Below are 23,044 nucleotides of genomic sequence, written 5' to 3' on the forward strand. Positions count from 1 at the left end.
AACATAATTTAGCATGTTTTTAAGCTATTTGAATTATGGGGACACTAGAAATGTCCTCATAAACCACATTTATAGCATAATACTCTTGTAATTACCATTTTTTAACCTAAAAAAATGTCCTCGTAAACCATCCAAACCCTCCCACACACACTCTCTCTCTCTCAAACACACATATACGCACAGACACACACACACAATGTCTGTTTGGCGCCCTTTTGTGCATCGTGTTTCCATGTACACTCTTTGGGGAATATTTCAAGATCTACTCATACGTTGTGTTTGAGCTCATTTGAATCAGGATAGTCGGCTGTAAGTTACGATATGTAATTGTCTATGTTATATGTATGTTTCAGAAAGAAATAAGGGAAAACATAAAAAGACACTCCAGTTTATTATATTTGTGTGTCTCTGTGTGAATTTCATACACAAAACTCACAGCAGTTGACCTCTGAGTGAAACAGATTTGCTCATCGCATTCTACAAATTGTGACCTTTCCAGCGATATAACACATGGCTAGCTCATCTTTGTTTTTACCAACTCTGAATATAATTGTGATAAAATCTGCAGATGATGAGAACAAAACAGTTCTGATTTGTCAGCAAAATAAAAATCATTATTTAAGAATTGTAAAATCAGATATATGCATTGTAAAGTCCAGATTATAAGCTTTAAAATTACGCCTATTTTGTTCAGATCAAACATGTGGTTATTAATTTATTATATGCATTTTTTTATACAGTTCAATGAATCCTATCAATAAAATATATAGATTTTAATGTGTTCAAAAAACAAAACCTCTCATAACTACTGTACTAAAAAAATAAAAAATAATAATAGATAAAGAGATCAAAATCACAGGAGTAGATTCCTTTTAATCATAAATGGAGTAGGACAATCACAGGAGTGGAAACAGGAGGCTCAATAGTAAATGCTGGAGTGGAACAAATGCTGGAACAAACACTAAATCTTTAAAAACTAAGCACAACATAAAACACTTCAAGGACTGAGAAAGACTTAACAAAAGAGGGTATTTATTCACTGAGAAACTAATGAGGTAATAGAAGTCAGGTGCAGATGAAGAACTGATAGACGTGATTAGGGCAGTGAATTCTGGAAAATGGAGTCGGAGGGGGGGGACTTCAAAATAAGAGTCCTTGAAGCAGCATGATGGAGACAGAGTGTGAAATTACTACACCCCCCCCCCCCTTTAAAGGGCGACTCCTGGCGCCCAAGAACGGATGAGGGCAGGGTGACGCAGAAGATGAAGGATCCAAAGATGATCAGGAGGCCTAGGGGGTGGCTTCAGGGTTAGGAATGGATCCGGAGGCCTGAGAGGCAGCCACAGGGCAGGGGCTGGGTCCAGGAGGCGGCCACAGGGCAGGGACTGGGTCCGGGAGGTGGAACCGCAGGAGACTCTGGGGAAGTGGGCAGAACCACAGAAGAGTCTGAGGGCGGAGCCGTGGAAGGCAGAATAGGCCGAGACTGGGGAATGACCTCCGTGGTCGCGAGCATGGGCAGAGACTGGGGAATGACCTCCGTGGTCATGGACATGGGCAAAGACTGGGGAAGAGTCCTTTTCCTTCTCTTTCGGCCAGAAGGGAGCGTGGTTACGGGATGGTCGAGGCTACAGTCACTGGCTCGTTAACCGCGGCAGGCACTGGCTCATTAACCGTGGTCATTACCACTGACTGCGGTAAGGCATCGACCACTGGAAACTGAAGAGGATGAGCTCCCCCCAAAAAAAATTTTGGGAAATTAAATGGAGTTACCTTGGAGACGGGGGCCGTGGAAGGTTGGAGGATGTTCACTGTGGGAGGAGATTCAAAGTCCTCATCCTCCAAACCCACAGTGAATGATGAGCAGCAAAACTGCAGAGCCACCTCTACGTATTTGGAGATCGTCCAGTGAGATCCCGACGGAGGCATCAACTCCTTCAATGCACTACTCAGGCCAGCCCTGAAGAAACTCACCAGAGTGTGGTCATCATAGTGCACCAAATTAGCGAGATGGAGAAACTCACGTACATGATCCCCAATTGGACGGTCTCCTTGTTCAAGGAGGATTGCTACTGCAGGCGGTAGATCCATTTGGTTGGGCTCGATGCTCGTGAGGGTCTAGACGAGTGGAAGAGGAGGATTAGAGGGATCACTGGAGTAGAAGATGACATCTGGAAGAGCAGGTAAGATTATCTGTATTTTTGTTAGGTCCATATTCTTTGTTGTTGGTCAGTCCTTCTGGTGTCTTGGAAAGGAAGAAAGGAGACGTAGGAGTAGATTCCTTTTAATCTTTTAAATTTAAACGTTGGAGTAGGACAATTGCAGGAGTGGAAACAGAAGAAAGGCTCAACAATAGTAAACGCTGGAGTGGAACAAATGCAGGAACAAACACTAAATGTTTAACAATCAAACTAAGCATAACATAACACCTCATAACGAAACACTTAACAAAACTAGAGGGTATGTATACACTGAGAAACTAATGAGGGAATAGAAGTCAGGTGCAGATGATGAAGAACTGATAGACGTGATTAGGGCAGTGAATCCTGGGAAATGGAGTCCGGGGGGAAAACTTCAAAATCAGAATCAGAATCAGAATGAGCTTTATTGCCAAGTATGCTTACACATACAAAGAATTTGTCTTGGTGACAGGAGCTTCCAGTGTACAACCATACAAAAACAATACAATACAAAAACAGCAGCAAGACATAGGTAATATTAAAAAATAAAAAATAATTATACACATACGTACAGACACACACATACATACATACATACACATGGGTAATGCAAATCTAATACAATATGTTATGTACAGTGTAAATACAAATCTGTTATGTACAGTGCAAATGTTTTTTTTTAATTTTATTTTTTTCAGAGGAATGAAATGGCAGAAGAGGTTGGATGTGTTGGATAAATATAAGAAAGACTATACTGTGTATTGCACATTAATTATTGCTCAATGGGGCAATTTAACTGTTCATGAGATGGATAGCCTGAGGGAAAAAACTGTTTCTGTGCCTGACAGTTCTGGTGCTCAGAGCTCTGAAGTGTCGGCCAGAAGGCAACAGTTCAAAACAGTAGTGGGCAGGGTGAGTGGAGTCCAGAGTGATTTTTCCAGCCTTTTTCCTCACTCTGGAAGTGTCTAGTTCTTGAAGGGAGGGCAGGGGGCAACCAATAATCCTCTCAGCAGTCTCGATGACTGCTGAGTAGAACTGTATCAGCAGCGCCTGTGGCAAGTTGAATTTCCTCAGCTGGCGAAGGAAGTACAACCTCTGCTGGGCCTTTTTCACAATGGAGTCAATGTGGGTCTCCCACTTCAGGTTCTGTGAGATGGTAGTGCCCAGGAACCTGAATGACTCCACTGCTGCCACAGTGGTGTTTAGAATGGTGAGGGGGGTCAGTGTTGGGGTGTTCCTCCTAAAGTCCACAATCATCTCCACCGTTTTGAGCATGTTCAGCTCAAGGTTGTTTTGACTGCACCAGACAGCCAGCTGTTTAACCTCCCTTCTGTATGCAGACTCATCGTTATCTCGGATGAGGCCGATGACAGTGGTGTCATCTGCAAACTTCAGGAGCTTGACAGAGGGGTCCTTGGCGATGCAGTCGTTGGTGTAGAGGGAGAAGAGTAGTGGGGAGAGCACACATCCCTGGGGGGCACCAGTGCTGATTGTACAGGTGCTGGAAGTGAGTTTCCCCTGTCTCACAAGCTGCTGCCTGTCCGTCAGAAAGCTGGTAATCCACTGACAGATAGACATGGGAACAGAGAGTTGGTGTAATTTAGTCCGGAGAATAGCTGGGATGATGGTGTTGAAAGCCGAACTGAAGTCCACAAAAAGGATCCTTGCATATGTCCCTGGTCTGTCCAGATGTTGCAGGATATGATGCAATCCCATGCTGACTGCATCATCCACAGACCTGTTTGCTCGATAAGCAAATTGAAGGGGATCTAGTAAGGGTCCAGTGATGTTCTTCAGGTGGGCCAACACCAGTCTCTCAAATTATTTCATGACCACAGACGTCAGGGCGACAGGTCTGTAGTCATTAAGTCCTGTGATTTTTGGTTTCTTTGGGATGGGGATGATAGTGGAACATTTGAAGCAGCATGGGACTTCACACTGCTCCAGTGATCTATTGAAGATCAGTGTGAAGATGGGGGCCAGCTGGTTAGCACAGGATCTAAGACACGCTGGTGAAATGCCATCTGGGCCCTGTGCTTTCCTTATCCTTTGCTGTCGAAAGACACGGCTCACATCATCTTCACAGATCTTAATGCAGGTTGAGTAGCAGGAGGGGGGAGGAGGGGGGTTGCAGGAGGTGTTGGTGTTTATGTGAAGTGAAGGTCAGAGTGGGTGTGGGGTGTGAGATTGGGCCTTTCAAATCTACAGTAGAACACATTCAGGTCATCAGCCAGTTGTTGGTCCACCACAGGGTTGGGGGCAGGAGTCCTGTAATTCATAAGTTGTTTCATGCCACTCCACACTGATGCAGGGTCGTTAGCTGAAAACTTGTTTTTCAGCTTCTCAAAGTATCTTTTTTTTTTTAGCCACTCTGATTCCCTTATTCAGTGTGTTCCTGGCCTGACTGTACAAGACTTTATCCCCAACTCTGTAAGCATCCTCTTTGGCTTGACGAAGCTGCCTGAGTTCCACAGTAAACCACGGTTTGTCGTTGTTAAATGTTAAATAAGTCCTAGTAGGAATGCACATATCCTCACAAAAACCGATATATGATGTAACAGTATCTGTGAGCTCCTCCAGATCGGTGTCTGCAGCCTCAAAAACACTCCAATCAGTGCAGTCAAAGCAGGCTTGTAGTTCCAGCTCTGCTTCGTTGGTCCATCTCTTTACAGTCCTTAATACAGGCTCAGCAGATTTTAATTTCTGTCTGTAGGTTGGAAGAAGATGAACCAGACAGTGATCAGATAGTCCCAAAGCTGCTCTAGGAACAGAGCGATATGCATCCTTTATTGTTGTGTAACAATGATCCAGTATATTTCTGTCTCTGGTTGGGCATGTAATGTGCTGTTTGTATATGGGCAGTTCACGTGTGAGATTTGCTTTGTTAAAATCCCCAAGAATAATAATAACTGAGTCTGGGTATTGTTGTTCCATGTCTGTGATTTGATCAGTCAGCTGTTGCAGCGCTGTGTTCAAACACGCATTTGGCGCGATATACACACTCACCAGAATAAACGGGGAAAACTCCCGCGGCGAGTAGAAAGGCTTACAGTTAATAAAGAGCGCTTCCAAATTAGGACAGCACATCCTCTTTAACGTTGTTACATCTGTACACCAACTTTCATTGATGTGAAAGCATGTTCCACCGCCTCTCGTTTTCCCCGTTAACTCCACGATGCGATCCGCTCTGAACAGCTGAAAGCCCGGCAGATGTAACGCGCTGTCCGGAATGGCTTCACTCAGCCAGGTTTCTGTGAAGCACAAGGCAGCAGAGTTTGAAAAGTCCTTGTTTGTGCGGGTGAGGAGATGAAGTTCGTCCGTTTTGTTAGGAAGAGAGCGGAGATTCGCAAGATGAATGCTCGGCAGCGTTGTTCGAAAGCCCCACCGACGGAGCCTGACCAGCGCGCCTGCTCGTCTCCCTTGCCTGTGTCTCCTAGCGCGTTTAAACAATACAGCCGCGCCTCCGACTAAAATGTCAAACAAAAAACGTCAGAATATTCAAAATTCGGGAAAATATTGACTGGTGTATGCTGTCGAATGTTCAGCAGTTCGTCTCTGGTAAAACCGACTGAAAAAAGATTACTAACACAGGACAAACAAACATAAATAACAAAACAATAGAAGCGCTCCACACCGAGGCGGCCAACCACAGCGCCATCATGATGAAAATAAAAGTCCTTGAAGAAGAATGATGGAGACAGACTGTGACAGAGAGATTTATAAACAATCTTAGTGTGCCGGTCATTTTTGTCCGGGAACACAAAATGTGTTAGCACAAAATGAACACAGAACAAGGGTTAAGTATTTTATGAACAAATTAATCTCTACTGTGATTGTATGAGTCAGTGTGAGCCCACTTGAACATTTTTCAGAACAAATCTTTTCGCCCCACGTAATAATCAATAACAATGTCACTTATCGGACAGTTATTGAAAAAACTTTTGATTTAATCACCTTGAACAAAACTGAAAGTAATTTGTAATTTCAGGGATTCTTATTAGCAACATAAATTTGCAACATTTAAAAAATTATTAAATATTAGATCACTTTAGACTTTAAATGCAATGATCTCATGGATCAGGAATATTCTGCAGTGTATAGTGACAAACAGATGTTAAATAAAGTGCTGTGGTAGTTTTTGTTGCTTCTTAGTGTTTTGGGAGAAAATAAAATAAAAAAGTGCCTTTACCCCACTTGTACTCTATGGAAATTTTTTTAGTGACCAAAAACGTTAAATCAAAAATATCTTACACTTTAGCTTCTTCAAAATAGCCACCATTTTTGTGCAAACTCTAGGCATTCACTCAACTTCATGAGGTATACACCTGGGATGCTTTTGTCCCACCATATACGATGCATGATGTATGTTACCATGTATGCTTTTTTATTATTTGTCTGTCTGTCTAACAGAAGGCTTCTTTCACTATAAACTACTAAAAAAAAAGTCTACGCACTACTGCTTTATTTTATGTTCTTTAATGTGAAAAATCAAAGATAGAAATAATCAGAGAATCTGTTTTTTAGACATTTCCATTGTGGCACATGATTCTATAACAAATTGAGGTGAATGTTATTGCCAAGATTCGGTTCTTTAGATCTTTCCAAATTCATTTTTGAACACATAATTTGCCCAACACATACAAATTTAGACAGCTACAAAGCTTCCCATTTTCAGGGGCTTTCACAGCAGGAAAAAAAAAAATGATGAATTATTATCTGTGAATAGATTGTGTTCAATGTGAGTTTTTCAGGTTATGCAAAGCTATTTTGCTGGACAATTCAATTTTCAACATCACTGATTGCTATTTAAGGACAGAACTGCCTCACCTTTAGCCCATAATGCTGTCATCAGTTAACAAGATCATAAGGCAGTTTTTGAGAGACACCTGACTTTGACAGCAATTTTCACAGTTTACAGAGGTTGGAAGCAATGCGCTACATTTACTACGTTATTATATTTTTGGAGAAAATGTACTTTTAAGAGTAGGTTTAAAGGTGAGTAGGTTTTACTCTTACTCAAGTAAATTCCTAATGAAAAAAGCACTCTTTGTTACAATGGGCGACGTTACTGTCGCTACATTACTGGTTTTAATTCATTTATTAAAGTGTTAATAAATGCGTAATTTATTGAGAGATGTTTGAAAGGGAATTTTGAACGACACTGCAAGCGCTCAGAAAACAAATACATTTTTCACAACACACAGTGAAAAAAACTATTAACGTTACGCGATGCCTTTGTTCAACGGCAAAACAAGCGATTACAAAATTACAGATCCAACTTAAGAAAACACGCTGCGGTAAGTTGTGGTGATAATGATAAAGAGGGCTTCTTTGTTATGGTAATGGTAATTCTGTAAGTTTTTAAGTATACATTTTCTCATATCAGTGCTGCAATACATAAATCCATGTAAACGTAAGCGTTATGTGTAAATGTCTTTTCTCTGCTGATTAATGCAGCGCGGGAATACAGCAATACACTTTATAAAGCATGCGTGAGGTGCGTTTTTTTTAAGGACAACAGAGAACAAGCTCTGGAATAAAATAAGCCTAAACGTGCCTCTAAACTGAGATAAGGTGCAATATAACTTTTCAGTGTTAACTTATTCACAAAACAAGGTGTTAGGCAGAACGTTAAGGACTGACATCCTCAGTCACCATTCACTTTCAAAAATGAGAAAAAATATGCAGTGGAAGTGAAAGGTGACTGAGGATAACATTCTGTCAAACATCTCCTTAACTGTGTTCATTGTGTTCAAATCATATAAGTTTAGACCTTAAGGGTGAATAAATGATTACACAATTTTCATCTTTGAACTATCAGGGTATAAAGGGTGACATAGGATCCACGCACGCAAGGTGTTAATAATAATAATCAGATCGGAAAATAACTACTTGAGTATTCTTTTAATTGGATACTTTCTTACTTGAGTAATAATTTTAAAGTATTAGTAATTTTACTTGAGAATAGTTTTTGGCAACTCTACCCACCTCTGCAAGTTTATATTACTATAGTAAATGTACGCATACAGCAGCCTTTAACATTTTTCTAACCACAGTCCCCTGTTGAAACAGATTCCTTCTGTTAGGGATTGTTACCAGCCTCGAGTGGGCTTCCATGCACTTATAATCTTCCCTTTAGAGTGGACAAAATAAACTGGATGCATCATAGCTGTGGCACATGCCTGTAAAATAGAAAGAGCATTATTTGCAGTTTTACGTATAGGCTTAATATTCCAATTAAGGTTTTCTCTCCTTCAACTTGCTCTTATATGAAAATGAAATTAAAGGAATATTCTGGGTTCAGTTCAAGTTACGCTCAATCGACAGTATTTGTGGCATAATGTTGATACCACAAAAATTAATTTAGACTTGTCCATCCTTTCTTCAAAAAAATCTAAATCGAGTGAGGCAGTTACAATGGAAGTCAATGGGGCCAATGTTTGGAGGGTTTAAAGGCAGAAATGTGAAGCTTAAAATTTTATAAAAGCACTTACATTAATTCTTCTGTTAAAACTTGTGTAATATTTGAGCTGTAAAGTTGTTTAAATTGTCATTTTTGCAGCAGACTAGAAAAATTGGTGTGGAATTTGTAATATTGGATAGAACTTTAGCAATATGGCTGAAACGATTAGTCGACGAATAGTCGAATTGTCGTTTGATCTTATTTAACGTAACATGAGACGGGCGAGAGCAGCACTACAGCTTGTGTCTGACTGAGAAGAGGAAGAAAACATATCTCACAGTCCAGACGCGCTCCAAACGTTCCAAACAGCCTAAAAAATGATGTAGATCGCAAAGTATGAGAGAATTATAATGTAAAAATACAAAATAAGAAAATACAGAAGCAGTGTCATCCTAAAATAAAGCGGAGCAAAACTTGCATGTCAGAGCGTCTAAAAATGAAACACCCTGGCGCTATATCTTTAATCCGTCCTTTATTAAAGTTCAAATAATAAGGAAGCGGGTCATGTAAATAAACTCTGAAACTGGCATTTCTCTGTGCGGTCAGTGCCGCTTTCTATGAGTCACTTGAAGTGACCCAATCTAAGAGGGAGAGATTGAAACTGCATCCGGCTGATGCACACTATGGCGAGCTTTTGCTGCAGCTAGATTATAACGTGATGGCTCGTGATGTATTCAAACATAATATACTGTATGTGTCACGGTGTGTATATTCTCGTGAAGATTAGGAAGAGAGAGTTTGTTTTTTGTGAGATAAAGATGAACAAAAAGGTGAGAGAGTGTAGTCTTTATCTCACATCACACACTGCAACAAAATACATTTTTGATTAGTCTTTTTTGGCCTTTTTTACAAAATAATATCTAAAACTCCTTTAAAACAACATACATTTACTTTAGGAGCTATACTGCAGAAGAACAAATTGTTATCTGAGAATGTGGAATACAATATTTAATATTTAAATATTTTCAAATATCGAAAAATCCTTAAAACAATGGACAAACAACATTATTTGTTTTGCAGTGAATTTTTTACTGAATTAAACTTAAAAATCTAAGTTTAATTTTACTTGTAATTCAGTGAATGTCATTTAGAGGAATTTTTAAAAGATGGTTTTGTCCTCTTTATTGTTAGTAAGCATGTTTAATACAACCTTTTAAGTCGGGGCACAAGCTGAATAATCGGTTAAGAGCTGATGATTAATCGTTGCAGTAATCGTAGAATAGTCGAATAATCGTTCTAATAATCGTTACATTAGTTGATTATCAAAATAATCATTAGTTGCAGCCCTAGTTAGTAAGTGATTTTATCACACTAACATTTTTGTGAGTAAGTGATTTTTTCCTCTTTTTCACCCAGTTTGGAATGCCCAATTCCCAGAACGCTTTTAAGTCCTCGTGGTTGCGTAGTGGTTCGCCTCAATCCGGGTGGCGGAGGACGAATCCCAGTTGCCTCCGTCTGAGACCGTCAATCCGTGCATCTTATCACATGGCTTGTTGAGCGCGTTGCCACGGAGACATAGCGCGTGTGGAGGCTTCACGCCATCCACCACGGCATCCACGCACAACTCACCACATGCCACATCGAAAACAAACCACATTATAGCGACCACGAGGAGGTTACCCCATGTGACTCTACCCACCCTAGCAACCGGGCCAATTTGGTTGCTTAGGAGACCTGGCTGGAGTCACTCAGCACACCCTGGGATTCAAACTAGTGAACTCCAGGGATGGTAGCCAGCGTCTTTTACCACTGAGCTACCCAGGCCCCCAACACACATATTGTTTACGTCTTGTGGCTATATATTGCAACAATGAGTATTTTAACGTTTACAGATTGACCCACCCATTGACTTCCATTGTAAGTGTCTCACTGTAACACAGATTTTTGCTTTTTTTAAAGAAAAGGAGGGGCAAGTCAAAATTATTTTTTTGGTGTTAATCAATATTATGCCACAAATGCTGTCGATTGAGCTTAACTTGTATTGAAACCAGAATATCCCTTTAATTTCATTTGTTATTGCATGTTTCATGTAAGATTACCTAAAACCACCTACTGTACATCACTGCTAAAACAAGCACACATACACAATACAATCACTAAGCCAAGGCCAACAAGAGTTGACTTGAATCCCCAATGTGTGCATAAAATTTACAGACCACCAAAATTACTTGTTCAAATGGAGAATGCCCTTTCACACAGTTAAATGCTATGTTTGTCTGTGTGGTTTGTTGCAGTGAGAGGGTTGGTAACTCACATGGTAAGGCATGAGTGTGAGGAGTGACCCCAGGGGGAACTGACTGAAGTCCAGTTTTCCAGCGATGGGCTCCACCCTGCCGTGTTCCTGAGTCATAGACAGCAGTCTGCAAAACAGAAGACATGCTTCACGGTATTTATAAATCTTAGAATCATCTGACTCATAAAACCCCTTAATTCTTCAGTCATAGAATGCATCCAAATACACACAAAATATTATGCTTCATTAGCTCTTCGTAATTAACGTGGCACAGCGTTCAAATATTTATATATTTTTCTCCCCAATTTGGAATGCCCAATTCCCAATGCGCTCTAAGTCCTCATGGTGGCGTAGTGACTCGCCTCAATCCGGATGGTGGAGGACGAATCTCAGTTGCCTCCGTGTTTGAGACCGTCAATCCGCGCATCTTATCATGTGGCTTGTTGCGCGTGTTACCGTGGAGACGTAGCGCATGTGGAGGCTTCACGCTATTCTCCGCGGCATCCACGCACAACTCACCACGCACCCCACCGAGAGCGAGAACCACATTATAGCGACCACAAGGAGGTTACCCCATGTGACTCTACCCTCCCTAGAAACCGGGCCAATTTGGTTGCTTAGGAGACCTGGCTGGAGTCACTCAGCATGCCCTGGATTCGAACACGCATCACCAGGGGTGGTAGTCAGCGTCTTTACTTGCTGAGCTACCCAGGCCCCCAAAACATTTGAATTTTAAAACCAAATCATTTAAAGCACTATGTAGACAGTGGCTTAATAAATAGTTACAATCCACTGATTATTTTTGATTAATCTATATTATGATCTCTATAACAAGCATCATGATAGCTCTTACTTCATCTCTGGGTGCCCTTCAATAATGGCATATCCTGTTGGTAAACGCCCGCCACCATCATGACTCAGTGCTGTCCACCCACAGTCTACTAGTAACTGGTTCCTATGTGGGTAGTGACCTATGACCCTCGTCAGTACCCTTACTGCAATGTCCTCAAGTCTACAGGATCCAATGAGAGACTGCTGCACATCTAAAAGTGTCAAGGTAAAAAGATCTGTACAACTCATTTTGTTATCAATATTTCTCATAAAAATGTGATGAAGGAAAAACTGATAATTATGCCTGAGAAAATGCCACTGCAACACTGACCGTAAAATACATAGTTCCCAGGGTGCACCTCACTTAACATGGCCATGTCTGGGACTGGGTGGCTACAGGACGGGGTGGAGCCAATGCTGGATTTGGGACCGTGTATTCCAGCAGCCTTCAGCCTGAAGTGGACAGTAGAAAGGGTGTTGCCATAAATGCATAATGGGTGCTTAAATTGTCGCTAACTCTGCAGGTATAGATTAAGTTACTGTGTGCAAACAAACACTCAGCTCCGGCACTTCCAGGTTCTTTTGGCACCCCAGAGAAGAACTGCTTTCAATAGGAGCTTGATCGAATTGAGCTGAAAATGCCATAACCTTCCTATGGTATTCGGTCATTTTTGACCAAAATAAATTTTCCTCATATAATAACACCCTCACAATGCAGAACACAAACACACACACACACACACACACACACACACACACACACACACACACACACACACACACACACACACACACACAGAACCAGGGCATCAATAAATGGAGCTCTGCAGCCATCTTTTGGTCATTGTTGGCATTACAAGTCATCTGTTGTTTTCCAGCTGGTGACAGCAATCTGACATACACACACACACAAAATAAATCTTTTCAAAATAAAATTTTACTATAGAAAGTTTGAAATTGCTAAATGTTTACTCCGCTTCTTCTGTTTTATACTTTAATTTAATTTTTAGAATTTTGCAGTTCATTTTTGTTTCTTGATGTTCATTTTCTTGACATTATTATGCATTTGATTAATAAAATTTTTATGTTTGAAATAAATTATTGGTAGAAAAATGCTTATTCTGTGTCTTCTCTTTGTAACACCATGATCAGGTTTGATTGCAAGCATAATGACATTAACTGCAAAAACTGACACTTCAAATCAATTTAAAAAAAGTTGAATTATTTATTAACCCAGGACAGATGAATTTCTAAGCTCTTCCAGATAACTTTGTAACCCTTTCCATCTTTATGCAAAGAAACAATTCTTGGTCGTAAGTCTACTGAGATCTCTTTTTTGCGAGGCATGGTCCACGTCAGCAGATGTTTCTTGTGAATTGCAAACTCAAAATGTTTGAGTGCTTTTTATAAATCAAAGTAGTTCAAACCCATACCTCCAATCTCATTTCATTAACTGGATGCCAGGTTTGCCAACTCCTAGGGTTTCACTTCCTTTTTTCCAGCCTACACTGTGATTGTTTGAATGATGTATTCAATGTGTACAAGAACAATGCAATAATTTGTGTGTCATTAGTTAAAACACATTGTGTTTGTTCATTATTGTAAATTAGATGAAGATCAAACCAGATTTTAAGACAAATTTATACATAAATGCAGGTAATTCCAAAGGGTTCACATACTTACTCTTTTTTTTTTTTTTTTGCCAATGTAGCAATTATATATATTTGCCAAAAAGGTCTTTAGCATGTCACAGAAGTAGATGCTACATCCACAACGTGCATTAAGGCAAACAATGTGTGATGCAGCAGTTTCCTACAGAATCAAAATCACATGCTTATATTCTACTAAAAAGAGAGAAGCCTCATTTTTTGGGAAGTGGTGTAATTATTTCAAAATAAATTATTGTGATAAACCATTTGGTCTTTGGTTTCATGAAAAAAATTATCGGAACGAAATTAACCGGTTATTAACCGGTTGCCAGCATTTAAAAATAAAGTTTTCACTCCGGAACAATTGAAAGGGACTTTGTTCCTGTTTTCTGTTACGTTCTGCAAAAAACGATGTTCGCTTTTGGTTGTCGTTTTCGTTCCTTGAACCGTTTTTAGTCCCTACTTTAGTCCCATGAAAGAAGTTACACATCTTCTATGACACAATATGAAAAATGTTATCATCCTTTGATTTATTTAATTTTTATTATGGGTCAAAAACGTGACTAATCCACAACAGAAAAAATCATGGCAATTGAGCACTGAAGTCAGCAGCATACTTCTCCATAAATTGCAGTACGAGCGTGGTGGTTTCCTGAGCAATGGCTTTGATTTGCTCCTCCCCCTGACAGGCATAGGTGTTCCCACAGTGGGCGTAAATTCCTGTAAGCTCCACCCCTGCCGTCTCCGAGATCTCCTGGGCAAGTTGCAGGGCAGCCGGATCAAAATGAGGAACACCCGCTTTTTGAAACAAAACAAGACCAAAACATTGTATCAATTCCATTACTGCAGTACATCATTTCAGCTTGCTGCTTGGAAAGATCCTCAGGTTTAGTTTTGAAGACCCACTGCCACTTTAAAGGATTAGTTCACCCAAAAATGAAAATTCAGTCATTGTTTACTCACCCCTGTGTTGTTATAATCCTATATGACTTTCTTTTTCTTAACACAAAGGGAGAAATTGTGAAAAACTTGTTTTGTTTATCTAAAAACAGGTCCTCCACAGCAATAGTGACATAAGAAACAACAAAGCTCCACACAAACAGAACAGAACTTACTAAACATGTCTGAAGAGTTTGTAGTCGAAGAATTGATGCATTTCTATGCCCAGCCTTATTTTATTGAACATAGTACTCAGAAATCAAACAGAAACATAGAGGAGGCTACAGGCAGCCATAGTCACACCGTGTCCTAAAGTGATGGCAAACGACACGCGATAAAAGGTAAATTTTCTATGGTAATCCGAGTTTTTGGCCCAACCATCTATTCATCGCTTGTTTTCTATTTTCAGCAACGAGCGGGTAAATCCATCTACTGTGAACTGGCAACGGTCCAAAAAAATAAGGCTGGGCATAGAAATGCATAACTTTTTCAACTACAAACTCTTCAGACATGTTTAGTAAGTTCTGTTCTCTGTTTTGTGTGCAGCTGTGTTGTGTTCTGTTGTCACTATCGCTGTGGAGGACCTGTTTTTAGATAAACAAGTTTTTGCTTGAACGCCCCAATGTCGCGAAGGGGCTGCATGAACTGTTACTCTCGTGCCCTATCATGAACACGCACATGAGATCAACGGTCAGTGAACATTTTCACTAAATAATACATTAGATTTCAGATTGTTTCTCACCAAATCTTATCGTATGCTTTCATAACAATCATGAGTCTCATGGAATAATTGATTAGACTTCTGAATTATACTTTTGTGTTCTTTTGAAGCTTGAAGAGGTGGTCACCATAAACTGCCATTGTATGACATCACTGAGCACAATTTTTTTTTCAAAATGTCTCCCTTTGTGTTAGGAAAAAGAAAGAAAGTCATATAGGGTTATTTCAACACAGGGGTGTGTAAACAATGACTGAATTTTCATTTTTGGGTGAACTATCCCTTTAAATGAATATTTATTTATTTGTTTGTTTATTTAAAAAGAAAAACTGCAGGGTTTTTGATGGGCCTGTTTTGATCATCTTAATTTGAGACAACATTTCTCACAATTTCATGCAGTTATTTCTGATGCAATGGTCCATAAAACTATTTTGGATATATATTTGGTGAATTCCTCTTTAAGCATTACCTCTTCCATTGTCACAATCCAGTTTCATCCACACCTTCCAGACTTTTCCCTGCATCAGAGGTCTCTTCTTCAGTTCCCGTAAAGCATGCTGGTTGTCCACCACTACATGGAATAGTGAAAGTCTCTCGGATAGCTCAGCGCAGCGCTCCACTTTATCAAATGGCAGTGGGTATGCGTATAATATATCATCATAGCCATTATCTGCATAGAATGAAGCCTCAGCCAGAGTAGACACCACAATGCAACGGCGAGAGCCTCCTGTCATGATGTCTGCACATTCCCTTAGGACAACAGACATGTGCATGAGGAGACTTTGAAAGTTTTACTGTACTGATGCAAACATAGACTTGGTCCCACTTTATTAGGTTAGATGTCTTTAACTACAGTACTATGTGCTAACATTAAAATACATACAGTACAATGTACTTATTGTGTAATAACATATTGTTCTACAAAATTATCACAAGATTCATAATTGGCTGCTACTGAGGTTGAGCTACAGGTAAGTTTAGGAGTAGAGGTAGGGTTAGGTTAGGGTTTAGGGTAAGGGTTGTGGTAGGTTTACTGCAGATGTAAGGTACTTTAAATGTAAGTACAATGCAACAACACATATGTACATAATAAGTACATTGTATCAAATGCTTAATGAACTCTATATCCGTATACACAAGTCAGGCATATGAGGTATCATTGGAAAGCTTGGAATCTGAACTTTTCAGTGATAACCATCACTTCAGCATTTATATTATGTAAAATAAAAAAAGAAGGCCTCAAAAATTTGCATTGAAAATTAGCACCCCCCCAGAGGTAATGGGATAGAAATATTTAAATAGCTAAAACATTTGTATCTGCTTTTACCTTACGAAGTTCTCTAAAAAATTAGCCATTTTTTTACTTGTCTGTGAGCTTGCTTGGCTGAATAATCTAATGTTATATCTTAGATGTCCAGAACAAAATATGCCATCCAGAAGGAAAAGCATGCAAAACAAATCATCAGAAAATTATGTTTTCGACTATTGATGATAAAATGTTATATAACATTGCAAAGGGGAGCTTTCTAATGACATATTGAGCTTCTAGTCCACTCAGAGGACGAGATATTCCATGAAACAACAAGCGTGGTGCTTGTACTGAAAAACAGACTGAATTTCTGTGAGGGCTAAAATGCATTAGAGCGCCACCTACATTACAGATCTGCATTTTATGACAGAATGTGATAGGCTTCTGCCTATCAGCGGGGTACTGTGCTGTAGCGCACGCTCTTAAAGGGACCTCCGCTTACATCTCCCCTTGACCAAAAGGGCACCTTTACATTTGTGAACGAAAGGGGCAGGGGCTTGTGCCCCTGTAGCCCTCATTCTGTGCACTTCAGTGCATACAATATTATTTATGAATAATTGTCTTTTGATATGAAATGAGTCTTTTTTTTTATTTGTTCTCTGAAAAATTAGATCAAGGTTTTGCAATTTGTCCAATGAATGTGTGAATGATGTGAAAAAATGAATGTGAAAAATAGAGGGCGGCAGCCCAAAAATGCACCACAGTTTAAGGGGTTAGTAGATAAAGACACCTAATATAAAGTGATTGATTTCAGATAATTGATGCACTAATGTACACTGGTAACAGTGCAGACAGAGGTAACAGCCAGCACAAATGAAATGCTCCTCAGGCTCTAGTTTATCTAGACAAAAACACATTATGCCACACATAAACAAATTCTCAATATTTTCATGAGTCTTTTACATTTAACAGCTGGCTCAAAAAACAATTAAAACTTAAATGCATAGACAACAAAATATCAAACCAAATCATCTGAAAACAAATGATGCTAGACTCAAAACTAACTTTTTTTTAAATTACTATTAACTAACTGTTGTCGCAGTGATTTTTGGTGGATGTATGAAGTCAATATGAAAGAGTTTTTTACATTTAAAACACAATTGCCTTTTTAATGCAATGACATTCATACATTTTAAAGTGTCCAAATACTTTTAGGGGCCACTGTACACTCAAAAAAAAAAAAAAAAAAAAATTTTTGCTGCTTGTTCAATTTACTTAATTAAAATAAACTAAAGCAACACAATTCTAGAATATTTTCATTTTCATCGCATTCTAACCATTTAAATTTGTAAAATGGAAGTTTACTTAAAGGTGCAGTAAGCGATTTTATCACTTCTACATTTTCCCCAAGCTAAGCCATTGGATTAGCCTCGCCCCCTTTTTTCCGAAACCCTGCACTCCAAAGATACCAAATGAGCTTTACTGAGACGACACAATAGACAGCAGCAAAACAGCGCCCTCAACTGACAACTGCTATGAGCAACATGGCATAAAAATGGCATTAAGCCTCAGTAATTCACTGCAACTACAATACTATGAGAACGTGCAGAATGATTGACAGGCAGAAAGCGTCAGAGACTGCGGACACATTTTTGTTTGCTGTTTACAGAGTCTAGAGCTGTCATAGAGACCTTAATGCCATCTTTATGCCATGGTGAGATATCTCACCACACTTATGTCATTAATGTATTTCAGCGAGCAGTAAATTTTTTCGCATACCTCTCCATGAAACAATCGTTTACAGCACCTTTAATCCATTTGAGTTGGGACTACATGAATACTTTTTGTGGTGTTAAAGTACTGTAGCTTTGACTAAACTTGGCAGGGGATTTCCATTTATCAGCATGCTTCGCATGGGACTCAGTAGGGACAACAAATGTTGAAATTAAGTGCTATTTTAAGCATTTTTGAGCAAAATAAAAATAGAAGATTTGTTAATGTTTAAAGGGGTCATGACATAAAGAATCAAGTTTACCTTGATCTTTTGACATATAAGAAGTCATTGTACTATAAATACATACTGTAAATTTCACAACTCAAAACTTCTTCACTGCAAAAACACAATTTGTTGAAACCAAGGTGCCAAAACGACTCGTTCTCTACTTCCTCCACATTGTATGGAGCCCCTTAGAGGACAGGGTGGGAATTGTTTTTTTCTGAAATAGCTTTGCGTGCCCTCGCAAAAAGTTTTGTGTACACTCACGATAAATTTACCATGGTTTTACTACATTAAACATATTTTAACCATGATATTTGTATTGAAACCATAGTGGTAATACAGGAAAATGAAAACTATGGTAATAAAAATCATAATTTTGTGGTTATTATGGTTTTACTATACAAATACTATAGTTTAACTGGTTTTAGTATTGTAATATTGTAGACCATAGTAACCATAGTTTTTGGTGGAAACCACTGTTTTACTATAGTAATATTGTAGTAACTATGAAAAGTACGTTAAGTAACCATGTTTTTTTTTTTGGCGGAAACCATGGTTTTAATGCAGTGTACTATACCAATATAGTAACCATGGTTTTACTATAGATTAACCATGGTAATTCTTGAGGTTACTATGGTTTTACAACATATATTGTAGTAAAACTATAATAACCACAAAATTATTTATTTTTTTGACCATAGTTTTCGTTTTCCTGCATTATTACTATAGTACTCCTATGAAAATCAAGGTTAAAATATGGTGACTATAGTAAAACCATGGTAAATTTATTGCGATGGAACGCAGAACTTTTGCAAGGGCACGCAAAACGTATTTCGATGGAATGCAAACTATTGGAGGGAACGCAAAACTATTTCAGAAAAAAAATAGTGTTACGTCACACGAGACATTTGCATCTGACCACCTCCACAACACACAACACCTACTTTACCTTTAGTAGCGGTGAGCAGTGAGATGGTAAAGAGAGAGAGAGAGCATGCCAGTCAAGAGCAGAGAGCCAATCAGAACAGTGGGCATTTACCGTCAAGTCTTAAAGGAGAAGCAGCACCAAAACCGAGTGTTTCTGACAGAAGGTGAAAAATGATCAAGTTTTACAAATATACGACTGTTTTTTTGTGCAAAAATAACGTTACTAATATTAGAAGTGAACCTCAAGGTACATATTACAATAATAATAAAAAAGGCAATTAATGTTCTGTTTTATTGATATTTAAAACGTTTTTGAGGGTTACCATTGTGGTGAAGAATTGCACTTGTTCTTATATTGAGAATTGACTTTTACTTTCAAGTGATACTTCAAGTGCCATTTAGCTCTAAAAGAAGTTGCTATTAAATTGACAGTTTCACTGTCCTTACACTTGCTCACTTTGCATATACTAATGATTACTAAAATAAATTAAGTTGGACCAACATAAGAAAATTGAAGTGCTGCAAGCCAAAGTTTCAAAGAGGTCAAGGCGTGCAAGAGCATATTATAATAGTATTTTTACTAGGTAAAGGGTTCAATCCGTTTAGTAAAACTGTCTTGGTTTGATAATAGTACAAAACAAAACCAATAATCCATAAAGATGAGAATGCTTACAATGTTTTGTGTGTTTTCATGTGAGGTCTGAGCTGGACCCCCAGTTTCTGGAAGCGTTCCAGCATGACTTGAGCATTTCTTTTCACTATATCCAGGTCAACTATCAGCGCTGGAGTACAAAGGTCTTTGATGAACTCTGCAGAGGCCATTGTGCAGAAACTAAGCAATAAAACACAATTAAAAATTCAGGCGATGTGGGAAAAATGTCGACATGCAACTGTAACTGCAAGACTGTGCAGATGCAATAAATGCAACAAATGCCAAAAAGTCTTTTTGAAATCACAAAACTTTAAAAACACTTAAATCACGTTTTAAAGCGGTAGGAAATTAGAAAAAGGCATGTTAGCAGTGTACATGAGTACATGTGATGAGAAGTCACTTACCGTGAATCACCACCGGCTGCAGTTTGAAGTTACAAACACCAGAGGGATACCAAGAAATAGGCTACTATATTATTGAGTTTTTAGTATGTTTTTTATTATACGATATCTTAAACGTTTTAGCGTCCAAGCCGTTCTCATCGAGACTACTGCTAAAGCAAACGTTTACGAGCGCGTTTTCACGTGGTTTATGTTACATTTCTCAGCGCTGGCAGCGGTGGACCAATCACAGTCGTTTGCAATCCCAGAGTAAGGCATTTTATTTAACCCTTGTGCGACCTTCGGGACATTTTTGTCTACTTTTGTTAATGCCAACGGCATACATTTTGCCAAAGGTGTGTATTTTTGGGGGAATTTTGATATTTCAACCTCAGTTCCTATAATACATCTATAATACACTGTGTACACAAAATGGTTACACTCAGGACCTTCAGGACAAAAATGTCCCCATTGAAACCCATTAAAACTGCAATATTTGATCCCAGTGCCATTAAAGCATATAATCATGAATTCTATGATATTATACTTTCATTCCGGAGCCCTGGCTTCAGCATTTACATTTTTAATATTTTCCACCAGATGGTGCCATTTTCCTAATGTTTAGCCTATGGAGCAAATACATACTTTTTTCCTGTTTTCTGTTTGCTGTATTATAGAGCACTGTAGGCCAACTGAATAAATGATGGAGCTAAAATTGTGTGGGTGTGTTGGTATGAATGTCAGAGTGTGTTTTGTATGTGTGTATTGAGAAATGTGTGTGTGTGAAAACAACAGCAGTAGCATTATATAAACAAACTGGTATTTAAAGGGTTAACATCCTGAAAATGAAGTTATGTTATGTTCAGGACTGATGCTGGCTAAAAAAAACAACAAAAAAAAACTAATTGAAAGTGGAAAATAATATTAATATATAATTTTATTATGGCAGTTTTTGACGCGGATATTTTTATCCTCTAAGGTCAAAAAAAGAGTGTGAGTTGTTGTTGTTTTTGTTTTTTTTTAATCTGACACTGCACAAAAAACGAATAATGCATCAAAATCAATGTTGTAGATAATCATTTACATATCCTGTGACTGTGATAATAATAATAAAAAAAATAAATAAAAAAAAATAAAAAAAAACGTGGACATTTTTGTCCTTTAAGGACCACTGAGTAACCTTTTTAAATTGAAGCACGGTAATCAATTAATAGAGACTGCAGGGGTGGATAATGATTTATGTCTCAGGTACTAATCTAAGTAATTAATAGATTTAAACATGCATATTTTCTTTGTGTGTGTGTGTGTGTGTGTGTATACAGATGTCCTGTAAATGCACCCCAGAGGAAGAGGTCGTTGTTTTTTAGTGGCCATAGAAATTAGAAATATACATACAGTATATTAAAATTAGGCAGCAGGGTTTGGGTTAATGTAATCATTTACATTATAACCAGAGTTTTCAGCCGTTGAAGGAACTACACGTGGTCCGTGGACTGATAAACATTGCAAAACAATGTTTTTAAAATAACAATAATAAAACAATGAGTTATCTCATCATTTTTTCTATACCTTTATTTAAATGTATGGTCAAAAGAAACAACCTTTTATTTAATTTTCAGTGTAAAATCATCATTAAAGGGATAGTTCACTCAAAAATGAAAATTCTCTCATCATTTTCTCACCCTCATGCCATCCCAGATGTGTATGGCTTTCTTTCTTCTTGTTTTCAGCAAAACAGAAATGGAGATTTTTAGAAGAATATCTCAGCTCTGTAGGTCCATACAATGCAAGTGAATGGTGACCAGAACTTTGAAGCTCCAAAAAGCACATAAAGGCAGCATAAAAGTAATCCATACGACTCCAGTGGTTTAATCCTTGTCTTCAGAAGTCATATGATAGGGGTGGGTGAGAAACAGATCAACGTTCTCGTTAAAGAGGAGCCAGATAGCACACATACATCTACGAGATGTCTGTTTAAGAGCGTTTGATCTGGAACACATCGCATCCCAATTAACATCAGATAAACATCTTAAAAAGAGCACATTTACATACAGATGTCTGGGTGATATATGTGTGCTATCAGGGGGTTATTTCAAAAGTCAGTTAATAAATGGGCTTATGTATTAACACAATCCCTGCTCCCCATTAATACCTCAATTAAATTAAAGTCCTCAGTCACCAAATATGCAAGTGTTTGCCCTTTGCCCTTAGAAGATTCTCTTGTATTTAAACATTCATCCTATAAAAAGCATCTTGAAAATGATCAAAGATATTGCTACACTGACTAAGGTACATAACTTTTAACCTTTGGTAATTGTGAAATCCCAGTATTATTATCTAGAAGACGCTGGCTCAACAGAGGAATTGATGCCCTTATTTGGATGATTTTCATTCTTTTTTTTTTTCGGGATCTTTTTGGAAAAATACTAATAACATGAACACTAGCATGTTGTACCATTTAAGGAATATTCAGTACAAGTTAAGCTCAATCCACCGCTTTTATGGCATAATGCTGATTACAACAAAAATTAATTTTGACCCATCCCCTTAAAAACGAAGTGAATGGGGACAATCCGTAAACGTTAAAATTAGAGGTCGACCAATAGTGGATTTTGCCGACACCGAGAACTAAGGTGGTAGAAAAGGCAGACAACCGATTAATCAGCTAGTAGTTTTTAAATTATATTTAAAGAATGTTCTCAATTTAAAGAAAAATATTTTTTACTATGACAGGCACAGACAAAGGCTACAAGAGTCCAAAGTGAATAAAATCCCAGATAGAGTTTATTGCTCAACCAAAATCCCAATAATAACCAGCAAAAATGAA

The 23,044-nt window shown here is 38.4% G+C and overlaps 1 protein-coding gene across 1 annotated transcript; it reads right to left on the reverse strand.

Moving 5' to 3' along the window:
- Window positions 1–6,642: 6,642 nt before the first annotated feature.
- On the reverse strand, window positions 6,643–20,408 carry zgc:162816 (uncharacterized protein LOC571260 homolog). The gene is made up of 8 exons (XM_051672233.1): window positions 20,242–20,408; window positions 19,859–20,017; window positions 15,480–15,760; window positions 13,971–14,151; window positions 12,036–12,157; window positions 11,727–11,916; window positions 10,895–11,000; window positions 6,643–8,359 (listed from the first exon to the last, which is right to left on the reverse strand). Exons 2-8 carry the CDS (start codon window positions 20,005–20,007, stop codon window positions 8,270–8,272), a joined length of 1,119 nt encoding a protein of 372 aa, XP_051528193.1. The 5' UTR covers window positions 20,008–20,017; window positions 20,242–20,408; the 3' UTR covers window positions 6,643–8,269.
- Window positions 20,409–23,044: the final 2,636 nt, after the last annotated feature.

This window comes from Myxocyprinus asiaticus, chromosome 35 (assembly GCF_019703515.2).
Source record: "Myxocyprinus asiaticus isolate MX2 ecotype Aquarium Trade chromosome 35, UBuf_Myxa_2, whole genome shotgun sequence".
In the NCBI taxonomy this organism is placed as follows: domain Eukaryota; kingdom Metazoa; phylum Chordata; class Actinopteri; order Cypriniformes; family Catostomidae; genus Myxocyprinus; species Myxocyprinus asiaticus.

Excerpts from the sequence above, each read along its gene's own strand:
- zgc:162816 (XM_051672233.1), bottom strand. The coding sequence starts at position 20,007 with ATGGCCTCTGCAGAGTTCATCAAAGACCTTTGTACTCCAGCGCTGATA. Across the intron at positions 11,001-11,726 it reads GAAGGGCACCCAGAGATGAA|ACTGCTGTCTATGACTCAGG; the intron begins GTAAGAGCTATC and ends TCTGTTTTGCAG. Across the intron at positions 8,360-10,894 it reads TCACACTCATGCCTTACCAT|GCATGTGCCACAGCTATGAT; the intron begins GTGAGTTACCAA and ends TCTATTTTACAG.